Source organism: Nannobrachium achirus, assembly GCF_963921795.1.
Source record: "Nannobrachium achirus genome assembly, chromosome: 10".
Lineage (NCBI taxonomy): Eukaryota > Metazoa > Chordata > Actinopteri > Myctophiformes > Myctophidae > Nannobrachium > Nannobrachium achirus.
Genome location: NC_137819.1, coordinates 47,089,049 through 47,114,572, shown reverse-complemented (window position 1 = coordinate 47,114,572; position 25,524 = coordinate 47,089,049). Strand labels below are relative to the sequence as shown.

The following is a 25,524-nucleotide window of genomic DNA, read 5'->3' as shown; positions in this document are numbered from 1 at the left end:
GCACGCACTTTAATAATCATAAAATGGTCGGGTCTGTCGGAATCTTGGAAATAACCAAATTTCAGGACAAATTTCACGGGTTACGGTATGGAACAGATCTGTAAAAAAAAACCTTACGGGTCCAATTGGTTCCCGAGTTATGGGGTCCCTAAAATGTATAAAAAGGTTTGAGAACTACTGGGATAGCCAACATCATCATAGTAAGAGTGCTAGTTGAACAGTAGGATCAATACCTGAGAGAGGGGTCAGTAGTCTATGGACTACAGCAGAGTCAGCACAGTCTGGACTCCACTGTCTGCATAGTTCTGCTGCAAAACATCATAAAATGAGGGGTTAAACATACAGAAATGTATTTGAAAAGATACTCAACATGATTAACTGATTGTAACTCATAACTATGCTTAATTAGGGGTTTACTAGGGAGGTTAAACAATGAAACAAAAACTTCAATTCAAACATGTCTCCAGCTCAGATTTTATCAACTGTTAGGGTTGGAACTTAAATTTGACCTGACATGGGCATAGAGAAAGAATAATTTAAATATGTTATGTACATGTTCAGATGTCTGGCTGAGAGTTTATGGTCAATGCAATAATGCAGGTCCTAGTATGAACCCATTTGAGATGCTCTGCTCCAGGCAACACAAGGACAGTACACATGGTCAACCAATGCCATCTAGTGGCCATGCCAGGGGTAATGCAGGCTAAAGACAGCTGATGATTTGGTGTACAAATTAAAAATGTGAGTTAACTTTCAATAGACCGTAAATGCTGTTTTAAGTACTGAATACACTTGAATTATACTGTGAATTTTGATAACAGATTTTTTTTACAGTTTTGCTGTTATTAATCTTGGATAATTATTTCATTTCAACTAATCAATTATGTTCTTTGTTTTTGGATTCTTCATTCAATCACCAACATTCACAAATGGAGAGTGGGGGGGAGTTTCACAGCTGCAGTGGGGAAAGCATTTCTATAATAATTTGGGCTTTTCAGAGTACTGTAAGCCTCCACTGTATGAAATAATGAATAAGTTATGCCCATGTGGATGCTGGGCGGTTGCAGATCTACAGTGTATATATCAGAGAAATAATTCATTTGAGCAGGTGGATCATTATGTATACAAGCAGATTTGGGTGACATCAGAGCTGATGTGCACAATTCTACCGCATAGACAAAACTCAAAAATTGCACTTGGCTGCTGGCCAAACTTGCATCACTTTTGGGATTACTACCGTTACCTATACAGTGAGGAGTTACCTGATTGATGAGCCGTGTCCTCTGTTCTCCTGGCCATTGAGGTGAAACGTACTGTGGGGGACAGAGGGAGGGCGGAAAAGGTCAGACATTTAAAAAATAAATACTGATACATAGTCATTTGACATGCTTATAATTATGTGCACAGGGAGGGGGGGCACTGGGTGGAGGAGCAGGTGTGTGTAAACCAGTCTAGGGCAGGGCTTCTCAAACTTCTCCATTTCAAGGACCCCCATGTTTGGCATGCATTAGGACCACAGACCAGACCACCATAAGTCTGAGAGTGTATAAATGGAACCAATCACAGGTCCATTTGGTTCAATTTGTATACTCTCAAGAGTCACAAACCTTAAGGTTCAATTTGGTTCCCATGGAACATAAAATCTCATGACATGGCCAAGTCCTAATGCGCGATTTGTAAAACAGTGTAAAAGGAGCTTTTTTTTTATTTTATATCCAAGACCATTTAATAAGAACCAGTGGTCTAGGGTCTTCATCTCACATGCAGTTGAAATATGATTATTTTGGGGGTCGCGGCATGAAAAGGTTGAGAACCACCGCTCCAGTCTAGTCCAATCTACACCCAATGCTTTGAAAACCAATAATATCCCCACACCAATATGAAGGACAGCCCTAGAATACTTTAGTTTGGTTCTGCAAGAACTGTGTGGTTCTGTGTGTGTGTGTGTACCTGGAGATTGTAGGCGTTTTGAGCATAGCTCGGCGCATAGCTCATGGGCATCTGTGGGATCATGACCGCAGGAAGGCTGGAGTAGGAGTAGGACTGTAGAAAGGAGAAACATCAACAGATCAAGCAGTGTTTTAAATGAGCAGATGTTGGGAGATCACAGCGACCACCTCCCCATCCATCATCTTTCACAGAGGACTAGAGGTCACAGCCATAATGGCAAGAGAAAAATCACTTGGCTGCTTTATAGTTGAGGAACCCACCAATAATATACTCTGAATATCTAGGATCTCTTAGATGCACTGTTACTGACTGGTGCGGATAGGCTAGCCCCTACTTTCCACTTGGGAGCACTGAAACAAACCAGAACAGTTTGTAAAATTAGACAATTTGTAACTAGAGGAATAATGGCAATTTAATATGTTCCGGTCAATTACATAAAGTGCAACTGAGCTTATTTATTGAAGGGCAATCAGGCAATGGAAAGTTTAAGAGGTGTGGCTAGTAGCATGATTATGGAACACTTTAGCCCAATTTTGAAATTTCAATAATTGTATTAAATAGTCCTGTGCCCGGGGGGGGGGGGGGGGGGGGGCTGCACACTGCCCAGTATCTGAGGGATTGAATGTAGGAGTCGTTGTATGCCCAATTGCCCATACATGGTGTTCCGTGTCCAGGCCAGTCTGTGATGTCAGTACTATGACGTCAGAGTACTGCAGACAGACGGCGGACAGACATTGTTTAGTATCAGTGATGTCAGCATGCAGCAGACGGTTACCATGGTGGCAAAACTGTTAAGTATCAGTGATGTCAGCCTGCAGATGGTCAGACAGATATTTGCCAAATTAATAATTAGATGGATTATTTTTTTATAATTAATTAAATCGATTATTGCGACCATAGGTCGCAAGTTTACTATGAAAACCGGCACATCTTGTCCACGTATCTGTCTGTAGGTCACGCCTGACACTGTAGTTCCCCTGACACATCACTATGACATCACAGGTGACATCACCTATGTAAAAGTGTGTGGCTGGTTTAGACAGAGATCTCCATGTATGGGCATAAAAGGGATGTACCATATACAGTACATGGATCTCCACATATGGGTACCAGGGGTCTCCATATATGGGTAACTGGTCCGATATACATCACTGGCCAGATGGGCGAGGTTGCATGTCGCCCTGAGGCGTCTCACTAGTAGATTTAGAGATTTAGTTTGATCAACTGTTACAACCCTAATTCTAACAATCTTCCAGCCCTAGCACAAATCAATGTGGCAATTTGTCTACAAGTTATTGCAGTGCTCCTGGCAACGTCCCCTTTTGGCCAATAGTCTGTAACGTCAATCAGCTTGTTCTGTGCCCCTGATCATCTTGATTGGAAAAGTACTGTAGTGTTATATGCATTATTGTGACAGGTTATGTACCCTTTTGGCAAACTTGTGTTAAGTTAATCAGTTCTTCCTGGGCCCAGGACCAGCCGTTTCATCAATGTATGTGCAAATCCATAGCACAGATTGTTTGTCATACACAGGCAGGTTTAGCTTATTAATCATACTGTACATTCCCTGTGTGTCACCCACAATGACATGCCCAGTCACCCCTCTATGGTTCTCTCCTAATATTATTAATCAGAAGCATATAAATTACATACGTAGAGCATGCTGAGTGTATTACCTGACCCGTAGGTGAAGCTGGAGCCACACCCCCTCCCATAGGACAGCAGCAGCTGCAGTAGACGTACTGGGGTGGGCTCATCCATGGACGAAACTGACGTGATTGCATGGAACCTGGGGCCAAAACAGGGGCCATAACTGCAGATTTACATACAGTAGTTTGGCATACAATATGGTACACATACATAGATTTGCAAAATACTGCATACAATACTGTCTTTTTTTTTTTTTAAAGATTGTTGCCTTTATTGATAGGACAGTAGACTGACAGGAAATGGGGGGGGGGGGGGGGGGGAGAGAGAGAGATGGGGATTGACATACGGCAAAGGTCGTCCGGATCAGGAATCGAACCGGCAACGCCGCAAGGCATCCAAGCCTATGTGGCAATGGACCAGTAGGCGCCCCTACAATACTCTGTCTTGATTACCAATGCCTTGTCCTCTTCCTTTCTTTTATATTTCTGAACCGTTTGTTATTTTCATTTTCTTCCCTATTTTAGACACCGCCAGTTCCCCATGTGCACTGTGACTAGACAACCACGTCTCCTCCGATACACATGGGAGTCCCCAGTCGCTTCCTTTCACCTGAAAGTGAGGATATTGCATGCAGAGATTCACATTATCTTCCCCAGTTCCCCCCTCCCCACTCAATAGTTACCCTGACCAACCAGTAGGAGTTAGTGCAGTGTGACAAGGACACAATTCCCTATTGGTTTTCCTCCCGTGAACACACAGTCGATTGTGTTTGTTGAAGCGTCCAGCAAGCCAGCCTGAGGCACTGCTGCCGGGAAGCAAGCATAGGCCTTTGTGGTGAGATACCGTTTTCACCCAGACGAAATAAGTCATGTACTGACACAAAGATTTTTTCCCCAGGTGGTTGGGGAATTATGAATAATAAAGTCTTAAAACTAGGACTTGATTTATTTATTTTTTAAGTAATACGCATTTAGGTAAAAGAGGGAATCAATGAATTTTAAATCTAAATTTCCCATCCACTGGGCCAAGCAAAGCGGTCTGATCAGTTTCTTCCATTTGCGTGCACTGGGGTTTGTTGTCTCTTCTTGGTGCACCGCTATGATCAGTATGCCTGAAAATTAAGGTTCAGTGGTGCAAAAACTAAGCGTGATTAAAATGTGTGAAATGTTTTAATCGCATTATTTTTCTGTAATTAATCAATCAAAATGAATCAGTTAAAGTCCCAGTCCTACTTAGGACAGACTAGATCTGTTTTTCTCAAACTTCACATTTCAAGGTCTCCCCTTAACTCTGACAGTGTACAAATGGAACCAAATTAACCCTAACAGACTTGTATGGGTCATTTAGACCCCCCTAAAAGGAACCCACAGAGTCCCTAGATCTCAAATCTCGCAAATAAGCCACCAGAAAAAAAGATAATATGGTTTGCAAGCCAAATTCTGGTGTCAAACTTTATAAATAAAATGCCAAATCGTTTTGGGAAATCAAGATTTCAGTAGTGTACATACGAAAGGTCTTCTCCTTCATGATGGCAGGGCCCAGCTTCAGTTTCCTCCCTCCAAAAGTAGCCGGTTGCTGTGGCAAAGAGCATACAGAGGAGGTGTTAGAACATACTGTAAATATGTATAAACAAACCAAACAGTACCTCCAGAGTCACACTTTAAGTCATGCTTACCTCAATAATAAAAGGGATGTTGACATCTTCGTCGAAATACACAAACCCATATCTTGAAAAAGAGACCAACACTTAGTTGTCAAAATACCAACAATGTGTCATGATGATCAGTGCTGATAAAATCAAATGAATTAAATTACAGCACACACACACACACACACACACACACACACACACACACACACACACACACACACACACACACACACACACACACACACACACACACACACACACACACACACACACACACACCCCTTTCTGTTGCATGCATGGCCAAGTATTTGGCCCCAATTCTTTGGCGCATGTAAACATTTATGCTCACCCTTTGCAGACCCCTCCCTTGAAAGTGATAAGTTTCACCTCCCTGATCAGGCCAAACTTTTTGAAGACGTCATGGAGGTCACGTTCATCAGCCTGAAAATACCATGAATTAACAACAAAAATACATTATAAGCAGGTTAACTGAAGGCAGCAAAACCTGTGTTTGAACTGTCAAACTGTTCTTGTTAACCACATGAACAAGTATCATGAAGCATCCCTACTCGAACATTTTGGCGAACATTTGGTGAAAATGGCTGATCTACAAACGTATGAGGTGTCGTGCAGCTTGTAGATCAGCTGTTTTCAACAAATAGATTTGCTACAGAGTAAAAGAAAAGCCCATCATTAGGACCGATGGCAAGCCTTTTAGAGAACAGCAAAATCACATGTTTAATCCCTACAACTATACAGTTTGTCCAGTTGAAGTGCCCTTGAGTAAGAGCCCACCCCTGCTGTTACCTTCCAGATCAAATCTTAAGCTTATCTACATTAGAGATTAATATGTCAAATATGCTAATTAACTCATGAATGATGCACAATACAAAAATGTATATTGCAGAAATGGATTCTACAGGAAAAAATACATAGGAATCAACAGAGAAAGGTTTGATATTGATCATTTTTAAATAGGATTCGTCCTGTCATTTCCACCCATGTTACAAATAATTTGACACATGGGCAGAAAAAAACAGGAAAAAAATTCATCAAAAATTGGGGGTTTACCAAACTTTTCTCAGTTGGTCCTTATGTAATTCTTCCTGTAGAATCCATTTCTGCAAAGTATATTGTTGTATTGCACATAATTAATTAGATAATTAGCATAATAACAAATATGCTAATTATCTAATTAATTATGCGCAATAATACAAAATTATATTGCAGAAATGGATTCTACATGAAAAAATACATAGGAATCAATTGAGAAAAGTTTGCCCTGTCTAAGTATCAACTCCTACAAGTTTGATTGGTATACTGTACCTCAGCCTGCAATCTCCTAATGTTTATACTTAATGTACATTAATGTCAATTGTCAATGTTTTGTAAGAAGAATCATTAAAAATATAACTGCTGCTACAGTAACATTTTTTTTTAATGGATTTATGGATTTGACGCTTTGATCGGGAATATCGGTATCGGCAGATACCGATTCCAGTTGATCGGTGATCGGCCCCAAAATTACAATCGGAGAATCTCTAATCTACATAACGCAAATGTAAACATACCATCCACACACATCAGATCCAACTCACCTGCATGTGAATCCCTCCAACAAAAAGGGTGTTGGGGGTCACCTTGCCCTCAGGTAGAATGAAGCCATTTGACATCTTCAGTGAAGGTGAATTCTTCTTAATTCTATAGCCACCCTGGATTCGGAAGTTGTTAAAATAAGAACAAGGAAGTGAGTCAAGTGACTGTTGTCAAAAAGAAGAGTGGCACTTAAATTCTTTGTGTGATTTGACAGTAGCTTACCTGACATCCATTAGAAAAATGACATTCAAAGGCATATATTGTCAGCCAACAAGTTAACAAGCATTACAACTAATGGTGAATACTTAAAATTAATCTATGTATCCATATAACTTGCACTTCATTCATTCTTATGTAGTAGAACTGAACTGAACCTACCATGCATCTGAAGCAAAATATGCATGCAACTTTGAGACAAAACCCTGAGATGAGAAACTATGGGCAAGGATGTCTATTATAACTATTAGGGCCCAGTTTTGAGGTACCTTTACTTTACTGGAGTATTTTTCTAATTATCAGTACTTGTACTTTGTAGATTTTGATTATTATTACAAAGCACACAAACCGAGTACTTTTACTTTGGTACTTTAAGTACGTTTTTATCCCAATACTTTTGTACTTTTCCTCAATTCCATTTTGATTTCCGGACTTTCACTTGTAAAAGAGTATTTCTACATTGCAGGATTGATACTTGAACATTGAGTACTTTTCCCACCACTATAAGACCACAACATCAGGTTGGAAAATCGAGTTAATCGTCTGATTTCTGGCCTTTGGGACCTGTTCCAGCCGTGTTCACAAAATATAATGACAAATCAGTCAAATAAGATGCATTAGAGTTGCATTTCCCATTATCCCAACAACATTAAAATGCTAAATACAATAAAAGTGACATGCACGTCTCATTTCCCCATTTCCCCCGCGTTTTTGGCCCGATTTATAATCCATCGTCCAGCGGTGTCGCCCGCCAAAGAAATGCAGATCTACAGGCAAACGACGCCTCCGAGTGCCAGGCGTTCTGCGCTTGTAGATCTGACACTTTTGGCGAGCGACACCTTCGTACGAACGAAACATAAATCAGACCCGTAGCACTAGATTGGAAGCTAGCCCTGATCTGACCAAACAAACAAAGGGTACAATCTTCTAAATTCACCTTGATACAGTATAAAGCATGGCCCAGCAGATGTTTTATAACTTTACAGCATCTTATGCAACTACAGTAAGCTCAAAATTCGAGCTAACTCAATCATTTTCTGAACTCCGAGCAAAATGTGCCAAATAATCAAGGCCTGAGGCCAATTCTGCAAATGTCTTCTAAATCCTAATGGCTTTCTAAAAAATATGTTTCAATATCAGTGGTGCTCTAACCTAACCTTTTCATGTCAAGGATCCCTAGGCTAGAATTACATGTATTTGACCGCGGAACCCCCATCTCAAAATATGTTGTTCCAGGGACCCCCCCCCCCCCCCCCCCCCCCCAAAAAAAAGATTTTTAAAAAAATAGCAGATGTACAAGCTCATAGCGCTACGAGCTTGTATATCTGCTATTTTTCAACAGCCAAAGTATAAAATAATGGTTAAAGTGGTTAAAATCTAAAGTGACACTGCAGATGCTTTCCAGCATGTCTAAATGACTTAAAATAATCGACCGATCGTCATCTATCATCGATAAATCGACCGAACGTGACGTGCATGCTGTGGTCAGTGTAATAGTATTAAAACTATGTTACTCACCATTCTTATTTTAAAATCGAACGTGATTAAAACAATAAATTGGAAAGAAGACGTCTGCAACACGGCTCGGCCTCCTCTGACCTGAAGTGAAGTGAGTGTCAGTGAACTGAACTGAACTGAACTGGATGGCGATGGATGGCTCAGAGCCACGCCCATAATGATGACGCTCTCTGCACCTGCACAGCAAGCAACTCTGGGAAACTTTTAGGCAGGTTGAAAAAGTAGGCCTACTCACATTTTTTACTGAAGTAAAAGTATCAATACGAGAAAAGGTACAAAAGCATTCAAAATGTGCGTAAAGTATTAAGCTATTTTCAAATGGCCAAAATGTATGGCTCACGTGGGTTATTATGAATGTTTTGTAATAATAATCAAAATCTACAAAGTAAGTAGTAAGAACTTAAGAAGTGTTCAAATAAATTACACTATTTGGATCCAAAATGTACTGGAGTAGAAGTAAAAGTATCCTATTGGAAATTGGAAATACTCAAGTAGCCTAAAGTACAAATACCTCAAATTGTATTTAAGTCTTAGTACTTAATTAGGCTACTTTCCACCACTGTCTGCAGCACATAAACCAACTAGAAGCAGTGCTCTTCCGAGCACAGGTCTCCACCAGGCAAACTTTGGAAGCTAATATTAGCCAATCAGGATGGCATATGAAATATCAGACAGATCGGACTTGATCACATGACTATAGAGATACTGTGTACCGATTTGCGTGATTTTTGGATAAAATCTCAAGGAGTAATGTCCAAAAATGTGTTTTACATAAGTCGGCCCAAAGGTGGCGCTATAAAAGGCTTATGTGAAAAATGCAGGGCAAAGGTTTATCCTTAGCTTCTAGGGAGTGTGCTTGCAAAGTTTGAAACTGATCGGTGGAGTTATAGGTAAAACCACAAATCGGCCTGTTATAGCGCCACCATGAGGCTGATTTAAAAAAAAATAAGTGGCATTTCTTCCTCGGCCTAGTGGGAACGTGTGTGCGCGATTTCATAATAATCGCACTTTGCGTTTGTGATTTGAGGCATTTTGTTCAAAACGGCTCGATCCTACAAACTTTGGAAGCCAATCTTAGCCAATCAGGATGGAATATGCAAAATCGGACAGATCCGTGTCGATCACATGACGGTCGAGATACTGCCTACCGATTTGTATGATTTTTGGACAAAATCTGTAAGAGTAGTGCACAGAAATGTGTTTTGCGAACATCGGCCACTAGGTGGCGCTAGAAAAGGCCCATTTAAAAAATTTAGGGCAGAGGTTCTAGATTGGCATCCAGGGAATGTGTGTGCTCACTTTGGCAGCGATCGGGCCAACGGCGACTGAGATTAGGTGCTCACAAACTGCGAGGACGCACGGACGGACGGACGGACGGACGCACGCACGGACGGACGGACGGAGGGGAAAACATACTCTCCCCCATGCCTTCGGCTGGTGGAGACAATAAGCGTCTGTAGTAAACACTAGACAAGAGCATCTTTTATTATTGTCTCCACCAGCCGAAGGCTGAGGGAGAGTATGTTTTCCCCTCCGTCCGTGTGTCCGTCCGTGCGTCCGTCCGTGCGTCCGTCCGTGCGTCCGTGCGTCCTCGCAGTTTGTGAGCGCCAAATCTCAGTCGCCATTGGCCCGGTCGCTGCCAAAGTGAGCACACACATTCCCTGGATGCCAATCTAGAACCTCTGCCCTAAATTTTTCAAATGGGCCTTTTCTAGCGCCAACTAGTGGCCGATGTTCGCTAAACACATTTCTGTGCACTACTCTTACAGATTTTGTCCAAAAATCCTACAAATCGGTAGGCAATATCTCGACAGTCATGTGATCGACACGGATCTGTCCGATTTTGCATATTCCATCCTGATTGGCTAAGATTGGCTTCCAAAGTTTGTGGGATTGAGCCGTTTTGAACAAAATGCCTCAAATCACAAACGCAAAGTGCAATTATCATGAAATCGCGCACACACGTTCCCACTAGGCCGAGGAAGAAATGCCACTTAATTTTTTTTAATCAGCCTCATGGTGGCGCTATAACAGCCCGATTTGTGGTTTTACCTATAACTCCACCGATCAGTTTCAAACTTTGTAAGCGCACTCCCTAGAGGCTAAGGATAAACCTTTGCCCTGCATTTTTCACATCAGCCTTTTATAGCGCCACCTTTGGGCCGACATATGTAAAACACATTTTTGGATATTACTCCTTGAGATTTTATGCAAAAATCACGCAAATCGGTACACAGTATCTCTATAGTCATGTGATCAAGTCCGATCAGTCTGATATTTCATATTCCATCCTGATTGGCTAATATTAGCTTCCAAATTTTGCAGGATTGCTCCGCTTTTGAACAAAATGCCTCAAATCATCAACGCAGCTTGCGATTACCGTGAAATTTGCCACACATATTCCCACTAGGTCAAGGAACAAATGCTACCTTTTTCACATTGGCCTGTTATAGCGCCACCATTAGGTAGACTTTAGCAAAACACATTTTTGGAACACAATGCTTCAAATCATGCATGCAGCGTCCGATTGCCATGAAAGATCTAAGGTGAGGAACATATGCCACCCTTTTTACATTGGCCTATTATACAGTAACACCACCAGTACGCACGGCCTGGTGGAGACCTGTGCTCGGAAGAGCACTGCTTCTAGTTATTATATATAATTGATCATAATCACTTATAGCCTATATAATTCTTATTGTCTCCACCAGCCGAAGGCATGGGGGAGAGTATGTTTTCCTCTCCGTCCGTCCGTCCGTCCGTCCGTCCGTCTGTCCGTGCGTCCTCACAGTTTGTGAGCGCCAAATCTCAGTCGCCGTTGGCCCGGTCGCTGCCAAAGTGAGCACACACATTCCCTGGATGCCAATCTAGAACCTCTGCCCTAAATTTTTCAAATGGGCCTTTTCTAGCGCAAACTAGTGGCCGATGTTTGCTAAACACATTTCTGTGCACTACTCTTACAGATTTTGTCCAAAAATCCTACAAATCGGTAGGCAATATCTCGACAGTCATGTGATCGACACGGATCTGTCCGATTTTGCATATTCCATCCTGATTGGCTAAGATTGGCTTCCAAAGTTTGTGGGATTGAACCGTTTTGAACAAAATGCCTCAAATCACAAACGCAAAGTGCAATTATCATGAAATCGCGCACACACGTTCCCACTAGGCCGAGGAAGAAATGCCACTTATTTTTTTTTAATCAGCCTCATGGTGGCGCTATAACAGCCCGATTTGTGGTTTTACCTATAACTCCACCGATCAGTTTCAAACTTTGTAAGCGCACTCCCTAGAGGCTAAGGATAAACCTTTGCCCTGCATTTTTCACATCAGCCTTTTATAGCGCCACCTTTGGGCCGACTTATGTAAAACACATTTTTGGATATTACTTCTTGAGATTTTATCCAAAAATCATGCAAATCGGTACACAGTATCTCTATAGTCATGTGATCAAGTCCGATCCGTCTGATATTTCATATTCCATCCTGATTGGCTAATATTAGCTTCCAAAGTTTGCAGGATTGCTCCGTTTTTGAACAAAATGCCTCAAATCATCAACGCAGCTTGCGATTACCGCGACATTTGCCATACATATTCCCACTAGGTCAAGGAACAAATGCTACCTTTTTAACATTGTCCTGTTATAGCGCCCCCCAGCAGGTAGACTTTAGCAAAACACATTTTTGGAACACAATGCTTGAAATCATGCATGCAGCGGCCGATTGCCATGAAAGATCTAAGGTGAAGAACATATGCCACCCTTTTTACATTGGCCTATTATACAGTAGCACCACCAGGACGCACGGCCTGGTGGAGACCTGTGCTCTTTTTATTAATTGCGATCAAAGGTCGCAGTTTACCATGAGAAATGTCACAGCTTGTCTCCGTGTGTGTACACATTTTTACAGTCTATGCTCTATGGGTTGGTTCCCTTGACACATCACTGTGACCACAGGTGACATAATGGTTATGTCATAACCTATGTAAAAGTCCATGTATGGGTATTCCCCCAGAATCCCTTTTATGCCCATATATGAAGATCCCTGATGTCATCGATATATATATCACTGGCCAGATGGCCAAGACATGGCCCATATCTGTGTGGCTAGTTAGGGATCTCCATGTATGGGCATAAAATATATTGTATGTTGTGATGTCATGGGAACCACCTTAACAGAACCCCTTTTATGCCCATATATGGAGATCCCTGATGTCATCAATATTAGGCTCATATTTAACAGGACTTCATATGGGAATGCCCATATATGGAGGACGAGAGCCCATATATATGTGACTGGTTCAGACAGGGATCTTCATGTATGGGCATAAAAGGGATGTACTATATACAGTACATGGATCTCCATATATGGGTAACTGGTCCGATAAACATCACTGGCCAGATGGCCAAGAATTGGCGCGACCTCGTCGCATGTCGCCCTGAGGCGTCTTACTAGTTATAGTTGAAGTGAGGATCGAGGTGTGTAGGTGGGGGGTGTCAATCTGGCATGCCTCTCATTGTCACTGTGTCAAGTATTCAAATAATGTTTTTTCTTTTTTCCTTTGTAGACTCAAGTCAGTCAGTCCTTACTTTGCTGAACTACTCACTGCCATTCTAGATACTGCTATACAGTACCTTGCCTTGCATTTAGTATGGATGTAAGTCAAGGAAGGATATCTAGAGAAAGGTCAGATACGTCACGTTCTTCTACTGAGAGGCAAAATGGAACTGAGAGACTGATGGAAAGCATTGAAGTCGACAGTGAGAGCCAGGTGGGTGAATAAACTCTCTGAATGATTGCGACCTTTGTCAAATAATCGGTTCAGGGAAATAAAATAAGACATATAGGCCTAGCAGCCTTACTCACAGTGTCTCTAGACCTAGACCGTGTTCTGCTCTGCTGTTTCTGAAGATAGCCACTAGATGGTAGGAAGGGCAAGCCCATATTTCAGAAATGTCTATTTTGTACACAAATCAGCAAACTGTGCTCAGGGCCTTCACGCAAGGTTTGATATCACTCCAGTATCTCTCCAGTTGCACATAATTGATGGAGTTGACTTGTAGGATCTGAGGGCATGGAAATGAATCTGAGGATTTGACAGTGTAGACTGGGGTCCCACACTTGAACTCATATTAAAGGGGGGTCCATTGCCAAATGCATATCAAACTGGGGATCCTTTAAATAAATTGATAATCATTGCTCTATGGTACTGGACAGCATGTTGAATAATAGCATGGATTATATCTATCAGATGTGAATTTGATGGTAATTTCTCTCTTTAACGTTACATAGGCACCCTTAATTGATAGTGCCTCTTCTCTTCTCTTCTCTTCTCTTCTCTTCTCTTCTCTTCTCTCCTCTCCTCTCCTCTCCTCTCCTCTCCTCTCCTCTTCTCTTCTCTTCTCTTCTCTTCTCTTCTCTTCTCTTTCTGTTATGTGAATCACTTTGTAAGTGTGTTTAAAACGTGATAAATAAATAGACTGACTAATTCTTTTATGAAGAAGATTACTCAGATGCTACTGTGTGGGCAGAGCCATCATGGCTCAAATCAAATGCCATCTTCGTCCCTCGATAGCATGCAGCTATTCAGTTCCACGAATGATAATTGCCAATGTGATTTTCATCACCAAATCTGCAACTGACTGACTGACTCAGCCATAATAGTTGACATCAACATAGCCTTGGATCATGACTATCATATATGTATTTGTATTTAATCAATTTCGACATGTGCATATATGAGAATAAAAGTCAGACTTGGTCAAATACATCTATAGTCTTGATCCAAGCCAAGGCAGGTCATGCATCCTGGCAGCTTCAGCAGTGGCACACCATCCCTCTGACAGTTCCCAGGGGTCATCAGTACGTCCGTACAAATGTGTCTGTGGCAAAGACTTGGTCTTGTCCGTGGCACATTTTAGACTTTCTTTTTTACACATTATGTTCTTATTTTGATTATAACGCCCAGTTACTGAACAAGTCTCCAGGTTTTCTTCAGAATATGTATGATTTACTATGACAAATTAGGAATCCACTAGTACAGTAGTTCTCAAATGATTTATTTGCAAGGACCCCTTAAAGGTCCTACACCATGCATTTAAAAATAATTTATATAACACTGTTTGTGTCCCAAAAACGTTTTTGAAAAGGTTTGAGGCTAAATTAACACTCCTGAATAAAGAGCCCCTGTCATTTCTGCCTGGCTTTCAGAGCATTTTCAGCTGCAGTACCACCTTGTCCTGAGTGGGAGGACTGCGCTATTGAGCCAGTTTTGGCCCCACACTCCTCCCCACCTCCTGCTCAGCAGGCCTGCCCACCCCTCCCCAACCCTCTCCCAGCTCCTCCTGCCTCCTTCTCAGGCCTGCCCACCCCTCCCCAACCCTCTCCCAGCTCCTCCTGCCTCCTTCTCAGGCCTTGTGACATCACAAATCTGACCTTTCACAATCAGGACCGTTCTGAGACATGCTAACATAGATCTGCCCATAAACTGAGAAAGACACAATGGTCAGAAATAGGACTTTGTGAGGATAGAAGTTGCTGGTGGGACACTAAGAAAATACATAAAAATTGGAAAAATGAAAATTCATGGTGTAGTCCCTTTAACTCTGAGTGTTCAAATGGAACCAAATCCATTTGAACACTCTCAGTTACAGAACTGTTATGGTGTGTGTGTGTGTGTGTGTGTGTGTGTGTGTGTGTGTGTGTGTGTGTGTGTGTGTGTGTGTGTGTGTGTGTGTGTGTGTGTGTGTGTGTGTCCTTCCGTCTGTTTGTGAACAGCTAATCTCTGGCACCGTTGGCACGATGGCAGCGAAACTGTGCACGCACACTCCCTGGGTGCCAGAGCATGGGCCTGTTATAGCACCACCAGGAGGCAGATTTGTACAAAACACATTTTTGGACAGTACGCCTACAAATTTTGTCCAAAAGTATCTCTAGTCATTAAAGGTCCTACACCATGCATTTAAAAATAATTTATATAACACTGTTTGTGTCCCAAAAACGTTTTTGAAAAGGTTTGAGGCTAAATTACCACTCCTGAATACAGAGCCCCTGTCATTTCTGCCTGGCTTTCAGAGCATTTTCAGCTGCAGTACCACCTTGTCCTGAGTGGGAGGACTGCGCTATTGAGCCAGTTTTGGCCCCACACTCCTCCCCACCTCCTGCTCAGCAGGCCTGCCCACCCCTCCCCAACCCTCTCCCAGCTCCTCCTGCCTCCTTCTCAGGCCTGCCCACCCCTCCCCAACCCTCTCCCAGCTCCTCCTGCCTCCTTCTCAGGCCTTGTGACATCACAAATCTGACATTTCACAATCAGGACCGTTCTGAGACATGCTAACATAGATCTGCCCATAAACTGAGAAAGACACAATGGTCAGAAATAGGACTTTGTGAGGACAGAAGTTGCTGGTGGGACACCAAGAAAATACATAAAAATTGGAAAAATGAAAATTCATGGTGTAGTCCCTTTAAACGAAACGGGTCTTTCAGATTTTTCATATTCTATCCTGATTGGCTAGATTGGCTTCCAAAGTTTGCAAGAGTGCTCCCTTTTGAACAAAATGCCTCAAATCATGAACACAGAGTGCGATTTCCGTGAAATTTTGCACGCAAATTCCCAATAGGCCGAGGAAGAAATCCCACTTAAAAATGTTCTAATCAGCCTCATGGTGGCGCTATAACAGGCCGATTTGTGTTTTTTACCAATAACTCCACCTATCAGAGTAAATCTTTTTATGCACACTCCCTAGAGGCCAAGGAAAGATTTTTCAGATCTGCTTTTTATAGTGCCACCAGGAGGCCGGTGATATTACTCCTTCAGATTTGTTCCAAAAATCAGCAAATCAGTACACAGTATCTCTATAGTCATGTGATCAAGACTGATCTGTCCGATATTTCACATTCCATCCTTTGAACAAGATGTCTCAAATCATAAACGCTTGCGATTTCGATTCCTCTTAAGCACCTTATTAGGTTTGAATCAAAATAATCAACCACAGTCAAAATTGCTATAGTGTCTTTTTTTTTGTAAAAAGTAATTGCATTCAATAAGACAAACACTGAACCATTTATTTTGTTTGGCATTTACCCTTGAGGCACAGCTACTGTATCTTTGGCATTTATCCTTGAATAAAACTCACAGAAATGCGTCCCTGAAACCCTTGCAAAAGCAATTTAACCAACTGTGATAGGCCTATAAACTATATTAATCCATGACTTTCATCTCAATTGAATTTCAGAACAGTGGACCATTGTGGCTTTTATGATGGCAATTATAGGTTTAAAGAAGATGTCTTTAAAGGCACACAAATCTTAACACTCAAGATTAATTTGTCTAGGATGGAGCTACTGTAGGTTATGCATGCAAAAATTAATCTGGAGTTCTAGGCTGTACTGGTATTATCGCAATTGTGTGCCCATTTATTAAACTACAGCCAGCTGAGACTCATTTGTCAACATTTTTTGCTGATTTTTCTTTTCAAAACAGCCAGTAAAGTTGGTGATGGAAAATGCACTGTTGCCCGTGTGTGCACTTGGATTTGGGGAACGGAAATACAAAAGCACTCAGCTGTAAAATTGTGGTTTGACAGATGATGGCGCTTTCGCTGCACTCTCCACAAAAAGAGTGCAATAACGTCCTCCATATAGACCTATAGCATGATTTATAGTTAGTTTTACTATAGTATGCTTTGTGAGCTTGTATAGATTATGTAGATCTGCAGCTATTTTCGGCACGGGGCACGGCCGTACGACAGAATATAGCCTAATTTAGGCGTATGGCTGAAGAAGCACCGTCACAGACGGGGGAGACTGTCTGACACAATGTAATTAAGGCGGTTGCTTGGGAATGTGTCTGCTATTTATTAAGTGTGCCTATGCATAGCATGGGGACACTTATTGTTCTCGCTCATATTTAAGCCGGACACACATGGTTTCGCCCCAAAAGTTTGGCACGCTACTCCTCCCACAGTTTTTGCACCACACACTCGCGCCATATGTCAAATCGACCGGCTTACTCGGGAATCGTGTGCTAGTAACTTGCTAAGAGAAAGGTTCTATAGTTTAATTGATATTAATTTATTAGTGAATTAATTTTTCCCATTGACTTATAATGGGAATCGCAAAAAATCACATTCAATTATTTTTCTCTCGCCAACCATAGGGGCTACAGTTTCAAGACTTGGAGAGGAGGTTCATAATGATTTCAAGGATTAAATAAAAAATAATAGTGTCATTTGGCCTCATGGTGGCGCTATAACAGCCCAGTTTACGTTTTGGCCTGTAACTGTTGAACCGTAGGTCGGAAAATTAAATTTATTTTTTCCCTGGATTCCTTGGGTCCAGACGCATCTCCCGATATAGGCCACGCCCATTTGCGTAGGGATAGATTTTCCGCCATCTTGAAATTTCTCCAAAACACACTTTTTGCTCCTGCTACATATTTTCTTCAAATGTCTTAAAAACCGGTACACATGATCTATGAAGCCATGCGATAAACATAGTCAATTTAAGTCAAAGGATATTTCGATAGTCCATACCGTTCGTTCGTAACGCGCTTCCAAAGTTAGCGGGAGGGGCCCGTTTGGCAAAAAATTGCCCTAACTCACAAACAAAAGGTCGAGTCAACACTGAATTTCAACCACAGGTCGCGGGTGGCATACTCAACAGATCCCCAAAAGCATTTCCACTTCGACCCATAGGGGGCGTCACAAACGCGCAAAACGTAACCGTTTCGTGCCAGAACGCGTTTTTCAGGGGGACCGACCCTCTCAAAACGAAACACAGACGACTTGGCGGATGGTCTCACAGTCCAAACCGCTGCACAAGGTCGCGCATTTAGCGAGCTGCAGGCACACTTGTCAAAATTGACTCTGTCAATTCTAGTATTTACACTTTATACGCATAATACGCTGAACTGAACGACGACGAGAAGGAAACATAGTTCTTCTATCATATTACCAACTCAATATTCGCCCCCAGGGGGCGCTCTCCCATAAGCGAATATTGAGTGAGTGAGTATTATTCAGAGAACAGGGATAACATTCTTAATGATCTATCATTCGCTATAGTTTCTATCATCACATGCAACTGCTGTCAAGCTGTGAAGCAGCATGGCTGGCAGGCTGGCACTTCCCCGTCACCGTTACATGTGCTATTAAAGCAGCAGCAGCAGCAACAACTACATAACGGTGCGCACTTGTCAGGTTAGGCACGTCCGTGTAGGCTACTACGTTTCCTGACGTCTAGTGTGCACGCTTTCAGCTACAGTAGCATCACCAGCAGCAGCAGCAAGTATAGAAGCTAGACGGCAGCTGTCGAATAGAGGAAAAGAAACGGAAGGAGAGAGAGAGAGAGAGAGAGAGAGAGAGAGAGAGAGAGAGAGAGAGAGAGAGAGAGAGAGAGAGAGAGAGAGAGAGAGAGAGAGAGAGAGAGAGAGAGAGAGAGAAGTTACTTTTCCTCTTGGCGCACAATCACATAGCCTAGTGATTTCTCTGTCAACAGCCACGGTTGGATCGGGGTGCAGCAGCTGTCTCGATCTTGTATCATAGGTCTACATTTAGTCTGTTCGCATCTTTTACATGCAGAGGGGAAGCGGGTTTAAACAGGTGAGATCCAAGTCAGCGTCTCATGGCTGAATTTGGAGAGAAAGGGGCTCCACTGGTAGCAGGGGAGTGGAAGGCATCGCCGGGGAACGGACTGGGTCTGGAGGCGCACCGGGAGGAAGAGACGGCGGTGCTGAACGGAGACTGTAGCATGTCAGAGAGCGTCAGGAAGATCCAGAGTGATGCGAGCCCTGGGTCGCCAACCCCCAACAGCCCCGGTCCGGATGCCGCCTCGAAGCCTATCCCTCGGAGGAGCAGTCTGATCAAGGTATATACAGGCCTTATAACGGCAGCCTACGGTACTATCATGGGCTTTCCCCCCTACAGTGCATTCTGTAGTCTATTAATTTAGTTTTCTGAGTTTCAAGTCCTACGCCGAGGGGCAAATGTGGTGGTGGTGGGTATACAATAATGAATATATGATTTGAGTAGTAGCTTACTTGGGATGCTGAGCTGGTGAAGAACCTCCATTCATAGTTTCAGATCCTTATCAACAGGTAGGCCTATGCCGTTGTAATTAGCTTGCAGTTTTTACAAACACATGTCATGGCAAATGGAAACCTCCATAGGCCTACTTAGGTTTATCTATTGTTAGATTTTCTTTACAGGTATAGGCGGCCTATGTTAATTAGTTATTATTATTATTGTTATTATTAATTAATTAATTAATAATAAACAGACATAGATAAGAAAGAATAGAAATTTGACCATCCTAGACTCCTAGTAATTAGTAAGGTGCTTGCATGTTCTGTGCTCAAGGTTCTTTCTCAGAGCACAGGCTCAGCACATAGGTCCTGTAAAGTGACCTGTGCCAGTATTGATATTATAAGTTGTATCTATCAGTATATTTCTCAAGCATATTATTTTTAGTTTATCTGGAAAGATTGTTTAAATATGCCAGTGGATCTGAGACTACAAAGACATTAGTACAGTAGTCTGTGGTTGGAGTGGCTAGACGACGTTTCCTTGATGTAATCTTTATATCAGTCCTGTGCAAGAGAGAGTGTGAACCATCTGTAGTTGGCTGCTGGTTGTTGCGTGTGTCTGGGGCGTCTTCCTGCCCAAACAGGACTTTATGAAATCATCTGTGTGACTGTGTCTGACTGGCAACCCCCACATGGTAAGACAGGAAGTTGACCAGTTGGTCAATTTCCTGGGGCAGCCTGTGTCGCAACATTGCTGTTTATGAGTTTATGAGCCGTTGGAGTTGACGCCTTGCTCTTCACCACACTACTTTCTATTTCTCTCTTTGTCAGTTATGCCATGGTTCCTTTACCTACCCCCCACACTGTCTGTCACACACACCTTTTTATGTCCACCCATGTACAACATTGAATAACCTCCCCATTTCCGCCTCTCACTTAGACAAATAATAGTTAAGAAGCCTCTTTAACTGCTTTGTTTCCCTCTTTCTGTCTGTCTTCCTATTTCTTGAAGAAAGTTGTGTGTCTGTCTAGCGTCTTAGTGTTAACCATGGCTTGTACTGAGTGTCATTACAAAGCGATATATCAGTGGTCATGCCAATATATCAAGAAAGTACATAAGGAGGAGCGCACACCTAAGTTAGTGAGGTGCTGACCACGCAGATAACACTGAATGAGAAGAAAGAGGCTGCACAGCTCTTCAGCCATGATGCAAATCATTTATTGAACCAACGCTTCGACTGTTGCCAGTCTTCATCAGGGTTTAACAGAATGACGGAAAAAACATCACTTTTGTAGGGGCTGGGAACAAAGGTGGAGTCATCTCAAGGAGGTGTCCTCAATCTCCCCATCAACATGGGTGGGGTGGGTAATTTTGCTCATCACTGGCAAGTGAAGTGACTATAAACCTGCTTGTGTGCCCAAGTGACTTATTATACATGTTCATTTCATTATTCATTTGTAAATATTAAAAAATCGCACCCGTGCGAAGTGAGCGGTGCAAACTAATTCCTGCGCGAATTAGTGTTGATAGGCATGCATGGCAATATTGTTTTTGTTTTGTATGATGTCAGTCTAGAGGTCTGCTCAGACTATATACGTCTTTATTGTCATTTCTCATCAGTTAGTTGACCAAGCTATGGATTGTAGCTTGTAAGAGTGTCATAGTGTAATGATAAGTGACCTTATTTACCTCCAGAGAGGCCTCCAGAGAGGCAAGAAGAGGCCAGAAGATGAATATTTTAGTTTTTCAAAGTCTGTTCATTTGTATTTTAAACTTGTATTAGCTGCCTATCATTTATAACCTGTAAGATCTTCCACAGTCTGTCTAAAAGTGTGGTTATTTTATCGCTTATAAGTGATATTCATCTAATACAATTTTGAAATTCAAGGTTAGCACCGCTCAATAATTTTTTATGACGTATTTTACGCGGCCTAAACGCGTTATGACGTATTTTACGCGGCCTAAACGCGTTATGACGTATTTTACGCGGCCTAAACACGTTCTAAATCAGGGTTAACCAATCGGGTGCCTCCGTGACTATGACATCATGGACAGATCAACAGAATCGAAGTGTTTCATTGGTCTAGTGAACTCATGTCATCATCATTTGTGACATCATAGTTTTGGTAAAAAAGCGGTCTATAGGAGCGGTTAGCACCGCTCAAAAACAACGACAATATATAGATGGAAAACCATATAGAGCACCCTGAGAAATGTATAAATATACATACAGACAATATAGCATAGAGTAAAAATACAACAGTGAATGACAGTATCAAAACACTCTAGGGGGCAATCACCAGAACTCATTTTGTGAAGAACTCATATGACTGGGAGACTACACTAAGATAAAGGAACATCAACCCGTTTCATCTGTCTGTTTGACTCGTATTGGTCTGTGGAAGATAGAACAAAGGATATCAGGCATTAATTAACTTTTTCGACACTGTTGTTATGAATTATGACCTTTATCTGCTTGACCTAGTACTGCATGCGGTGAATCACTCATCTGCATAAGCATTAATTGAATAACCTTGATACGATGACCATCAACTACTTTGTCAGATAGACTGACGCCTTGTGCACAATGATATGAGATGCATGTTCTATTCTATCCATTATTTTCTTGTCCTTGTCTCATATCTTCTGGTCACACCATGTGTCCAATATTGTTATGTATATATATTCTCTATTTGTGTATTAAACTTCGAAACTTGTCGTGTGATGATACTGCCTGGTGTCATCTTGTTCTGCGCGCACGCAACTTACCGGTAACTGAAACATCACTCACCGCCCCTTAGTTAGCTGGAAACTCTTAAGGGACCACAATGGTTGGTCAACCGAAAATTATGCGACTGATGTGTCCATATTTTAACCATTTTCAACCTTATTGCATAAGGGCATGCCATTATAGTTAAAGCCACGTTTTCCAAGTACAATTGATTCAGCACTTTTTGTTTTTCGAGACTAGGACTCTCCACAATTGGGTTAGAGAGTTAGAGATGTGAGGGACAATGCGCAACACAGATCTCCGGCCAGTATTGACGCGGGCCTGGGGACATTACAATCATGTGGTCGATGTACTAGCCGGTCATATAGCGGCACACCCCACAATGTTGGGGCTATTTAATAATGGAAATGGGGATTGATTAATGAACCACACATTCCAATCCGCCTTGATGGGTTGGTAGTTGCCAGTTGGAATGCTTTGCTATAATTTCCAGTTTTCATGTTGTTTATTATTGGGTTAATTTTGTATGATACTATACTGTATGTAGGCTATCATTCCTATTTCTATCTCCGGCAGTTGGAAATCTTGTGATTGGTCATGACTGTCTGTCTATGTGTTTGTCTGCAGCAAACTAGTAGGCTGATCCGTTTCTTTTGCCCTTTGGTAATTCTTGAATAGTCTAATCTGTAGGGCTGTCACAATTATTACATAATCGTCTAATCGTGATTATTTGACCTTATCGCAATTATTTTGTCATAATCGTCATACTCGTGAATGTTGAAAAATGTCCAAAATAGTGGAAATAGCAGATCTACAAGCTCACAACGCGTTGCATCGCGACGCGTTGTGAGCTTGTAGATCAGCTATTTCCAATATCAAAGTTATTTTTTAAGTAGTAAGTTGTCAAATATGTCAGTAATTTCTTTGTATATTTAGGTTATGTGTCATATCTACCATGTACAACTTGAAAGCCTAAAAGCCAAACAGAAATGTAATTATCAACGACGAAAACACAATTAAATCGTTAATCGCCAATTATTTGAGTAACAATTAATCGTCATGTAAAATGTCATATCGTGACAGCCCTACAACCATCCCTTCAGGCTATGGGCCGGACACTAGACAACCGCAGATGTGCACAGTAACTAAAGCCTCCGAATAGTCATCGCCCTTGTTTTACAATATGTCCTATTTGAAACTGACAAACCACCAAACCACAACTTCTACTGAGAAATTTCAACCTAGATGGCCAAGATGAGCTAGTACTGTGAGTTACAACTTGTTTACTTGATCATTCAACATGTTCAAGTGGCACTACCTGGTGGGTAGGTAACTCATTGCGACCGTAGGTCGCAGTTAACTACCAGTAAGACCCCTCAGGGCGACAAGCGACCTCGGAGTCGCGCCATGTCTTGGCCACCTGGCCAAAGGGATGTGGTTCTTGGCATGGCATCACAGGGATCTCCATATACAGTATGGCAATAAAAGGGATATGGTTCCCCTGACATAGTGATTATATATTGGCATTCACAGACATGGGCTTAATATTGATGATATCAGGGATCTCCATATTTGGGCATAAAAGTGATTTGGTTCCCCTGGCATCACAGGGATCTCCATATCTCCATATATGGGCATAAAAGGGATTTGGTTCCCCTGGCATCACAGGGATCTCCATATATGGCAATAAAAGGGATTTGTTCCCATGACATCAGTGATGTCTGAGGGCGTCTTACTGGTGTATTGTAGGCCATATTCAAGAAGCTATTATTAGGGAATGCCTCCTGGTGGAGATTTGTGCTCCTTTCTTGTACTGGATATTGGATTCTGTTTTTACTGCATTATCAGTCAAGTGTTTATTTCTTTTTCAGCCACTTTGTAGCTGCTGTTTTACAAAGCACATAATAACAGAGTTTATTTATTATCTCCTAGGAAGCAAAACCATAAGGGTCCACCTGCCGACAGTATCTATCTTACTGAAGTCGGTGCTGTGCTGGAGCTAGACAAACTGTAGCTAATGTCAGGATTCCTGACAATGGGAGAATCCTCCAGGCAGCATAATGTAGGCAGATAAACAGGAAACATGACATTCCAGACCAGTTTAACGTTAGCCAGGGGATTTGGGACTTGTGTTGAGATGTTTTGTCATGTCCCATGGGATGTTCGTCTGAGGCTACCTTTCTTAGCATTCCATAGTATTTCTTGTGGATGTCCTTTTGCCCTCCTATTTGTTGTGTGTGCGTATGGTCTCCCACCACCCTTGCACTGACTTGTGTCTGTCTCAAGTTCACCTTGATGGAGATCAACAACTTGTGAGGACACGAACACAAACACGCGCGCGCCCGCGCACTTACGCACGCAGACACACACACACACACACACGCTCCACAATGACTCTGATTGTGCATCCAGGTACAGTATGTGCTTTGTGTGCGCGAGCGTGTGTGTGTGTGTGTGTGTGTGTGTGTGTGTGTGTGTGTGTGTGTGTGTGTGTGTGTGTGTGTGTGTGTGTGTGTGTGCGTGCATGCGTGTTTGTGCTTGTGCGCACACACGCCCCCAGGTTGAGTGAGTAATAAAGAGTCTGACCAGACGGAGGGCAAGAGAGAGCAAATTCTGAGATTAAATTCATTTTTTGTTGACACAGTAGGATAGCTCAGACGGCAGACTCTCAGACCATTAATCTGAGGTTTCAACTCTCTGTTCAGGTCCCTGTTAAGCTTTGTGCAGATTGAAGTTATTCTTCTCTGTCATGACATGACACATGTATGGGCATGTGTTTATCTCACTTTGTACAGTATTTGTGAGTGTTTTTCCACATACTGTATTATGTATGCATGAATAACTGCTTTAGCTTAAACTTCTTGTTGTGGCGTGTGTGCTTACTTATCTGCTGATGTTGATGTACAAGTATGTGGTCTGTCTAAATAGGCACATGAGTGTGTATGAGGGTCTACGTATATACACACACGTCCACGTGTGTTTACGTGAATGCATGTGTGTCAGTGTGTTGTTGTGTGTTTGAGCCTGGCTATGTTAGTCAGGGGGACTTGGCACACACAGCAGGGGATGAGGTTATGTCTGATTTATATAGATTAATATAGGCGATCTACAAGCTCACAACATGACGCATCACGATGCGCTGTGAGCTTTTAGATTGGATATTTTCGGCACACAACACCGGCATGCAAC

At 42.1% G+C, this 25,524-nt stretch overlaps 2 protein-coding genes across 2 annotated transcripts in view; one reads left to right on the top strand and one right to left on the bottom strand.

Moving 5' to 3' along the window:
* Positions 1-260: 260 nt before the first annotated feature.
* Positions 261-13,226, bottom strand: dazl (deleted in azoospermia-like; the record flags this gene model as incomplete). Its single annotated transcript, XM_080735542.1, has 9 exons — positions 261-308; positions 1,263-1,313; positions 1,951-2,043; positions 3,627-3,739; positions 5,109-5,175; positions 5,276-5,327; positions 5,601-5,692; positions 6,850-6,963; positions 13,215-13,226. 9 exons carry the CDS (start codon positions 13,224-13,226, stop codon positions 261-263), a joined length of 642 nt encoding a protein of 213 aa, XP_080591668.1.
* Positions 13,227-19,203: 5,977 nt separating this feature from the next.
* LOC308293106 (inactive phospholipase C-like protein 2) overlaps positions 19,204-25,524 on the top strand; it is a gene marked incomplete at both ends in the record, with an annotated part of 51,480 nt that continues 45,159 nt past the window's right edge. Inside the window, one exon of the mRNA XM_080735541.1 lies at positions 19,204-19,446. Coding sequence (XP_080591667.1) covers positions 19,204-19,446 — 243 coding nt within the window. The remainder of the gene's footprint in view (positions 19,447-25,524) is intronic.